The sequence below is a fragment of the Hyaena hyaena genome, unplaced genomic scaffold, assembly GCF_003009895.1.
Source record: "Hyaena hyaena isolate Hyena2069 unplaced genomic scaffold, ASM300989v1 scaffold_118, whole genome shotgun sequence".
Classification (NCBI taxonomy): domain Eukaryota; kingdom Metazoa; phylum Chordata; class Mammalia; order Carnivora; family Hyaenidae; genus Hyaena; species Hyaena hyaena.
In genome coordinates, this window is record NW_024080751.1 from 1,130,691 (window position 1) to 1,138,785 (window position 8,095).

At 65.2% G+C, this 8,095-nt stretch overlaps 1 protein-coding gene and 1 long non-coding RNA gene across 2 annotated transcripts in view; one reads left to right on the plus strand and one right to left on the minus strand.

The window, feature by feature from the left end:
* Positions 1–217: 217 nt before the first annotated feature.
* COL9A3 (collagen type IX alpha 3 chain) overlaps positions 218–8,095 on the minus strand; it is a 16,996-nt gene continuing 9,118 nt past the window's right edge. Inside the window, exons 16-31 of the mRNA XM_039236978.1 lie at positions 7,647–7,766; positions 6,978–7,031; positions 6,833–6,886; positions 6,622–6,666; positions 6,476–6,529; positions 6,348–6,401; positions 5,875–5,928; positions 5,706–5,777; positions 4,833–4,868; positions 4,367–4,411; positions 3,271–3,303; positions 2,962–3,108; positions 2,795–2,849; positions 2,210–2,392; positions 1,236–1,313; positions 218–532 (exon numbers count right to left, since the gene is read on the minus strand). Of these exons, the coding sequence (XP_039092909.1) occupies positions 342–532; positions 1,236–1,313; positions 2,210–2,392; positions 2,795–2,849; positions 2,962–3,108; positions 3,271–3,303; positions 4,367–4,411; positions 4,833–4,868; positions 5,706–5,777; positions 5,875–5,928; positions 6,348–6,401; positions 6,476–6,529; positions 6,622–6,666; positions 6,833–6,886; positions 6,978–7,031; positions 7,647–7,766 (1,275 nt within the window). The 3' untranslated portion in view covers positions 218–341. The remainder of the gene's footprint in view (positions 533–1,235; positions 1,314–2,209; positions 2,393–2,794; positions 2,850–2,961; positions 3,109–3,270; positions 3,304–4,366; positions 4,412–4,832; positions 4,869–5,705; positions 5,778–5,874; positions 5,929–6,347; positions 6,402–6,475; positions 6,530–6,621; positions 6,667–6,832; positions 6,887–6,977; positions 7,032–7,646; positions 7,767–8,095) is intronic.
* Positions 1,338–4,820, plus strand: LOC120234940. The gene is made up of 3 exons (XR_005529244.1): positions 1,338–1,849; positions 3,651–3,734; positions 4,387–4,820. It is a non-coding gene; the product is annotated as an uncharacterized LOC120234940 (long non-coding RNA).

Genomic DNA, 8,095 nt, shown 5'->3' on the forward strand with positions numbered 1-8,095 from the left:
GGTCGTTAGATTTCATAGATCGTCTGACTGTGACCGTGTCTTCGTCCTTCCACAAACGCTGTGTGAACGAGCCGAGTGTTTTCTCTGGAACCGTGCAGGGCTGCGTGTGCCCCGATGCTGCGTCGTGTAGGGCCGGGTCTGAGGTACGACAGCTGCAAATACCCGGGAGACAGGACACGACGGCCCGTCGCTGGTGAGGACACGGGGGCCGGGCGGCCCGTCGCTGGTGAGGACACGGGGGCCGGGCCGGGAGGGCCTCGGGAGATGCCCCCGCGTGTGCCCTCCCAGAGCTCCCTGCTTGCAGCAGCCTCATCTTCTCCCTCGCTTCCTTTGGTTATGTTTTAGGAGCTTCTAGAACCGGATTTTTCCCCGACCCCGGCCATCATGGCTCCTTGGCAGGCTGAGGTGTCACAGATGCCGGGGGTGCCCTGAGCACCGACAGCGCCAGGGAGGCCAGGGTCACCCGGAGGCCCGGGCTCGCCGGGAGCCCCGTCTCGGCCATCCTTGCTAATGCCGGGCACACCCTGCGGTCCTGGGGACGAGACGGAGCAGGAGGTGAGTGTGGACGTCGGTGGGAATTGACATCCAGTCCGCCTGCCCCCCCCGCCTTTGTTTTAGGAGCTTATTCCCAACTCTAGAAGGGCCGAGGGGAGGAGAGGCCATGCAGGGAGGAGGTGGAGGCGCAGGGAGAGGCACGTGGAGGTCCAGGATCTGTCCGGGGCTGGGAGGGGAAGCGGGGGATGACAGCTGGGACCGGAGCTGGGCTCGGTCTGTGGTGAGATATGCGGAGTCACTTGGCAAGCAGGGATGGAGGGACCGGGCGTGGCCTCACAAGCAGCCTCCACTCCCCCCGGGCGAGGGGGCCCACGGTGAGGGTGAGGGTGCGCAGGCCTCAGGCCCCCGGGGCGTGTGTGCAGGTGACACCAGGCTCCGCCAGCCGGGAGGCCCTCCCATCTCTCTGCAAAGCGTCTGTGTTAACGTTAATTCAAGCCTTTCAGGATGCGTGTGGGCCAGTGAAGAGATTCTGTGAGAATTTAGCTGAAATAGAGTGGTCTTCACTAAACAGATCCTCCTGAATCGATTCTCCACTAAACACTCTACAAAGTGGTTCAGACAACGCCTAATCTCTAAGACTCTTTGAAAGGGAGAATTTGTTCCTTTACAAGACAGGTTGTCTCCCGAGCAGAGCCCCGTGCAGAGTTGCAGGCAAAGCTGACAGCGGCCGAGACGCGTACCTTGAAGCCCCTGGTCCCCGTCAGGCCCATCTAGACCCGCGCCCGCCGAGCCTTTGTCTCCTCGGTCTCCCTGGGCCCCTGTGGGAAAGCAGCGGACGTGAGCCCCACGCGTGTGTGACCCGCCTTGTGACATGGGGGGCGCCCACTTTGCAGGCTTTTCCCCAAAGTGACACACACATAGGAAAACAGCACAAGCATCAGAACCAATCAAGGTAGTTGACACTTGAGTGGATCCCGGTTTGGGGACTGCGGCCCCGGCACGGTGTGGGGACCCCAGAGTTCCCGGTCGCTGCGGACGGCCCTGCGTCTGGGAGGGAGGAGGTGCGTGCGTCCGGCTCCGGGGCTCAGGTGGTTCGGGCTTGAGGACACGAGAAGTGGCGCCACTAATTCTGGAATGCTTAAAACTTAACTTCATAGGGGAAGAAAGGGATTCACAGATTTACGTTTCCCTTAGAAAGGTTTTTCTTAAGCTGTTTTCCAGAAGCAAATTCTTGGATCAGAAAGTTGGAATGGACTGACCAGGAGCTTGAACTCCCGAGTTTGGGCCCCGAGGCCGGCTGTGGTGGCACAGCTTAGAGTTTGGGAATGGAGCGTTCGAGGCCATTTTGGAAAAGGTTAGTGCCCGCCAGCTCGCACGTGTGAGGCCGGAGCGTGGGCGCTGGGCCCGCGAGGGGGCGGCGCGTCTGTGCCTCGCGCTGGTTCCTGAGTCCCGTCTCCTAGTTTGTCGCTGTCCTTTCAAAGGGGGTTTTATACAGTTTTTGCCTTTTGCCACTGATGTTCGCATGTGTGGGTTTTAATGCAGGCGCATCCTGTGAGTATAAACGGGCTCCTGTCTGTTCCTCACACGCTTGTCCCCCCTCCACCTCCACATGTTGTTCTGACGGGTGTTTGAGAAAAACCTCATTAAAAAACCGGTGCGGTGCCCGCAGGACGGAGCGGGAAGGAACTGTCGGGGGAATGTGGGGACCACTCACCTCTGGGCCCAGGATCTCCCAGCTCTCCGGTGGGACCACGATATCCAGGGGGCCCTCGCGCCCCGGGGTGGCCGATGGAGCCGGGGGGCCCCAGGGGGCCTGGGGGCCCGGCTGGACCAGGCCGACCCGCGGATCCCGGCGCTAAAGGCTTCCTCAGGTGAGCAGCTAACTGTGCAATTTGTTCTTTGGGGGGAAAAAAAAGTGCAAGCATTTATTCCAAGCGGATTAGCAGGACTGTTCTACACGGCACCTGAAACATCAGGGCCACCCGCCTTCCAGAAGGAAGTGTCCCCGATTGACAGTGGCCTGAACTCTAGTGCTGCCAGAGTAGAGCAGGGAGTCAGGCTCAGAGGGAGGGAGGCACTCCGTTCGTGCCAGCTCCGTAAAAGTTCTGTGAATCAAAGTGGCCAAAAGATGGCCACCTTCGCTCATACAGTCCCTGCCCCTGTGACTGTTTCACGGGCAGACATTTAGAGTGCCCGCCACGCGCCCGGCTGGTGTTAGATCCTGGGGGAGGAAGCCCCAACCTGGTGCAGAGGGACGGAGCGGACCCCCAAGGACCACAGGCGGCGGGAGGGCACTCACCGCTGAGCATCGCCCCGCACAGCTCCCGGATGTGCTGCTCGCTGGCCTCTCGCCCCTGAAACGCACCCGGAAGCTGGTCAGCAGATGGGCAGCTCCAGAGGCACCCCGCCGTCCCTCTGGGGAGGGTGACTGAACACTGACCTCGACACAGGGACGGAAACACTTACCGGGACCCCGGGCTTCCCAGTGATGCCAGGCACTCCTGGGACGCCCTGGAAGCCCACAGGGCCGGGCGGGCCCGGGACGCCGTCCACGCCGCTCGTGCCGTTGGGACCCTGGATGCCCTTCGGGCCCAGCTCCCCTCGACTGCCAGACTGGAGGAAAACGGGACCAGGAGGCTGGCAGGCAAGCGGTGCCCAGCAGCCCTGCCCACACGCTCTTCCCTCTTGCCCGACTTCCGGGCCGAGCCAGCCTCGTGACCCACAGGCCCGGGTCCCCTTTGGGCCTTGCCATTGCGACGGCTGCCAGCCACTTACCTCTCCTTTGGCACCGACGGGACCAGCGGGACCCTGCAAGACAGGAGCGTTTTGGGGCTGTTAGGCGGGTGGGCATTTGGTTCCAGAGCGCCAGGCCGGCACGGCACTGGGTGGGGCGGCAGGGGTGGCCTGAGCCAGCCAGCAAACTGATTTCACGGCTTCGAGATCTCTCCTAGGTGTGTTTTCTATCTCGCTGGGGTTCTGTTAGAGCTACTGCTGTTTGTGGGACTTAATTTTCCTAAAGAGCGTTTTCAGTAGCGGCTTCGTACTTCTTACCCGTGTTGACTTTGTTCCTGGTCTTCATCGTCACTGTCATAATAAATGATGCTAAGCTGAAAGTCTGTCCCTAAAGTTCCCTTTCTGCAGCCGTGTCTCCTCAGGAGCTTCCTGGCTGCATGTGAACAGGGACACGGTCCCAACCAGACAGCGGATGGCCCGGGACCTGTTCGTCCATGCCACCATCGGTGAGAGCAGACGCCACTCGGCTCGGCCACGCGGCAGAGTGCCGTGCCGAAGCCAGAGGGGCTCTGCGGCCGCCAGGGACTGGCACCCTCACCACGTTATCAGGGATGGGTGCCCAGGGTTGTTCTGGTCAAGGTCGTCCGGGAATTCCCCACAATAAGGCTCGAGCACGTGCTCACACGCAGCCCTGACCATGTCTTGGCTGTGGTCACTGCCGGAGACGGGGGACCCTGGGGCCAGGCCGTTGCCGTCTCCCCCAGATGCCTCGACAGCCTTAGTCACCCAGCTAGAAACCCTGGCCATGTGGGAAAGGCCCTTCCCGCGAAACCCCATGACCGTTGTCTCCCGCCACCTCCAGGAAAAGGCCCAGCTGTCAGTGAACTTGGGGATTTTTACTTTAAACATAACTCAGTTTTCAGCTCTGTGGAGAGTTTTCTTTAGATAAAACTCACCTGTGTCCCCGTTCCCACTGAGAGTCCCTGAGGGCGGGGCTGCAGACAGGCGCGCGGGCCGGGCCCACGGCCTCCGTGTGGCTTCCCCCACCCTCCAGGACCAGCCGAGACCGGCCTCCCCCAGACGCGGCCAGTTCCCGCTCGGCTGTTAGTACAAGTGACGCCGACTTGGTCACACTCACCAGCTCTCCTTTGTCCCCAGGAAGACCGTCGGAACCTGCAACACCCTGGGAACCACACACCCCAGCGTTAAACAGCTGTGACCCAGGCCCGGGGCAGGGACGCAGGTCGACGCCACTTATTGATCTGACATGAGGCTCTCTTGCCAAGCAGAATCTCAGGTGGGTTTGGATTGTTCTAGTTCCTCGAGCTGGAGGCCACAGGCCCAGCACCCTTTCCAGAGAGGAGGCATTTTTGACCTTCCACAGACAGGCCTGGGCCCGGATGCCACCCTTTATGGGCTCACGTTCCCAGAAGGTCCCTCCCCTAGGGGCCCTTCCCCTAGGCCGGGAAGTGGGGCTGGGCATCCAGAGCGGTCACCCCTCCGCAGAGGGAGCGAGGCCAGCCAGTAACGGGACGGCAGGAGGCAGAGACAAAGACCCCGGAGCTCCGGCCTGCATCTGTCGGGACCGCGGGGCGCCCACTCACCTGGTCTCCCTTCGGGCCTGCGGCTCCTCCCGGGCCCTGGCAGAGAGAAGGCTCGGCCTTAGAGGCAGGTCAGGGGCCCCTGGAAGCGGCCCCTCCCCAGGCGCGACCCCGGAGTGTCCCAGGACCCCGGGGCACCGCACCCCACGGGGCACCCTGAGTGTTTAGCAGGCCTCTGGGGGTTGGAGTGAGCGGCCCGTGTAGCCCTCGGGGCGGGACTGGACGGGCCGGCGCACTGCAGGCTGGGGGCGCCCCGAGGGCGGGGAACGTTAGCCGTTGTCCATCTGCTCAAAGAGCAGCAGGAGGCGTGAGCGGCCCCGGGGGCAGAGGTGTGACTGCCCTGGGAGGGGACCGAGGGGGCGAGGGGCGGCGAGATGGGGGGACGGTCACGACCCCCCACCCTCTCAGAGGGCCGGGCCTGGTGGGTGTGCCCCCGACCCCTGGGGTTTCCCGCCTGTCTGGAGGCTAACGAAGGGCCCGCCTTCGCAGCCAGTGGTTTCTGTGCCCCCCCCCCCCCCCCCCGGAATGAGTGGGGGGTCCGGACGGCAGCTCCTGGCCCCCTTCGTCTGCAGGGAGGAGGTCAGAGGCAAGCGCGGCCTCCACAGGGCCTGGGGCACACGTCCCCCTGGGTGCTCCGGCCCAGCCGTCCCGGGACCCACAGGGACCCACCGACGGTCACAAGACCACTAGGAAAGTCCGAAGCAGCGACAGTTAAGTGTAAAATCCACGACTCTAAATAAACCGTTATTTTAAAGCAACGTAACCCTGGGTCTGGCCCTGAGCTCAAACCCGCCAGGCGAGGCGGCCACCACAGCGCGCGGCCCGCCTCCCCCGGGGGCCCAGGGACCGGGAGCCCCTGCCGGGACGGCCACTTACCCGATCACCCATGCCACCTCGGAGGCCCTGGGGGCCCGGCAGACCGGGGTCTCCTGTGCTGCCCTTCCGGCCCTGCGGACAAGGACCCAGCCCGTCAGCACCCATAGTGGGGAGCCCAGCGGGGCCCCTGGGTTCACTGGGCAGAACCCCCCACCGAAGCCTCACCCACCTGAAAGCCTCGGACGCCCGGGACTCCGGGAGGGCCTTGTGGGCCCAGAGCCCCCTGAAAGACAAAAGGGAGGTGTGGGTCCAGGTCTCCTCCCCCCAGGGGTGCCGGGCAGACACGGGAGAGGGTGCCCAGCCCGGGCCGGCCTGCCGGGGACGGAGGCGCGGGGCACCGCGGGGGCGGTTGGGGTTGTGGAGGTGAGGCGCGGCCTCAGGCCCCATGCCGGCCGCCAGTCAGGCCGCCCGGGCCTGGTGTCCTCGTGACCCCGGCCGCCGGTCTCTGGTGGGACGTGGGGGACGGGCAGCTCCCGGGGCACTGCTGGGCTGCCGTCCTCGGCTGGGCGTCGCGACTTCTTCCCTCAGCGAGGACGGGACAGCCGGGCTTCCGGGGGCTCAGCCCACCGATGTGTCCCGAGTGCCTCCCCGGCCACGTGCCTCCCTGCCCCGCCCCTCACCAGACTACACCCCTTCACTCACCGCCGAGCCCCTGTGGCCAGCCTCACCGCGCTCCCCAGGCACACCTGCGTCTCCCTGCACAAGGTGGGGGAGCGGGGGTCAGCAGGGTTCGTGAACTTGGGGGGGAGGGGCGGAGGGGGACCACTTACTGGGATGCCAGGCTCTCCCGAGGGTCCAGCCTCACCCAGCTCCCCAGCTCGGCCCTGCACAGGAAGAGAGAGCCCTGAGTGCCCGCCCGACCGTCCAGGACCCCGGCGCCACCCCCCTCCCCCAGCAAGACAGAGAAGCCACGTACCAGTTCTCCCTTCTCGCCCTTGGACCCTGCTCGTCCGGGGAGGCCCTGCACACATCAGAGGTCAGGGCTGCCGAGCCCGTGGCCGAGCACCCCTGAGTGGGGGGCTCCCCCTGCGCAAGCCCCCACTCAGGGACACATAGGAGAGGACCTCTGTCCCCAGAGCCCCCGCCAGCACCGCCTGGGCCCCACCGAAGGCAGCCCACGTTCTCACCGGCAGCCCATTGGGACCCTTCTCTCCTGGGGCACCGTTGCGACCAGCCTCTCCCTGCAGGGCGGAGGGGGAGGGGTACAGCGTGCTGAGGCCCTGGAGGCCCAACTCCCACAGACCCCTCCTCCCCCGTGGGCCAAATACCAACCTTCTCGCCATCCAGTCCTGGCACACCGTCTCGGCCGTCCTTGCCTGGCATACCCTGGGGGGAGGGGGTGGCGTGAGGCCTGGTGCACAGTGTCCCCCATTACCCCTCCCTCCCCAGGCCACCGTCATCCTGCACGTCTGCCCTGGGTTTTCACAATGACTGCAGGGAAGGTCTGTCGTGGCCCATTTTACAGATGAGAATAACGGCTTGGGGGCAGGGACATGGGCCTTCCCGATCCCACGCTCTGGACTAATTTGGAACAGAGAGCACGGCCCGGCGCTGGGAAGCCAGCAGGAGAGCGAGCAGCCAGAGGCCACCACCAGGGGCCCATCCTTGTGGTGCCCCAGGCCCCTCAGAATGCCCCCGACCTGTGCCCACCGCGCTACCCAGCCCACCCTTCTGTCTCTGAGGCGCTCTGCCTCCTCCGTGAGGTCGGGACCGGCCACGTGGGAAGCTCCGGGCTACTCAGCCACCCGTCTCCACACGGCGACAACAGCGTTCAGCCGAGTGAGGGCCACACGCCAGCCGGGGGCAGCCCAGGGCAGTTGAAGGAGAAGGGTCTCCCGGGGGTGACACGTGCAGAAGACGGGAGGCCATCGGGCAGCAGGGGTCTGCCCTGTGCAGAGACCCCAGCCATTGCCCCGCACTGTGAAGGCCGCGGGTACTCACCGGCTCTCCACCCGGCCCCGCCACTCCAGGGACTCCTTTGGGACCAGGTCTGCCCTGAAAGACACACAAGCCACTCCCTTTGGGACCCGAGGAAGAGGGATGCTCCTCCTGACCAAGTCCCTGGTCCCCAGGCAGGCTCAGGCCTGGCGCCAGGGGCTGTGCTCGGGGCTGGGCATCGCGTGGCTGCCTCCCGGACCTCTGGAGGACGAGGCTGAGGGCGTCCACAGGAAATGCCAGCTTGGGACTGTCCCCTCATTGCTTGATCATCTCCCAGCTGGGCGCCAGGGTCCAGCGCTACCACGCGGGGCCTCCGGCGGGGGGTGTGCAGTGGCCACAGGCGCCCCGGGAGTCTGGTCCTACACCCTTGCCCCGCTGTCCCCGGGAGGAGCTTGTCAGACCCATCGGGACTGCCTGCCACCCGGCCGCTGTGCCCCTCCCCCCCCCCCCCC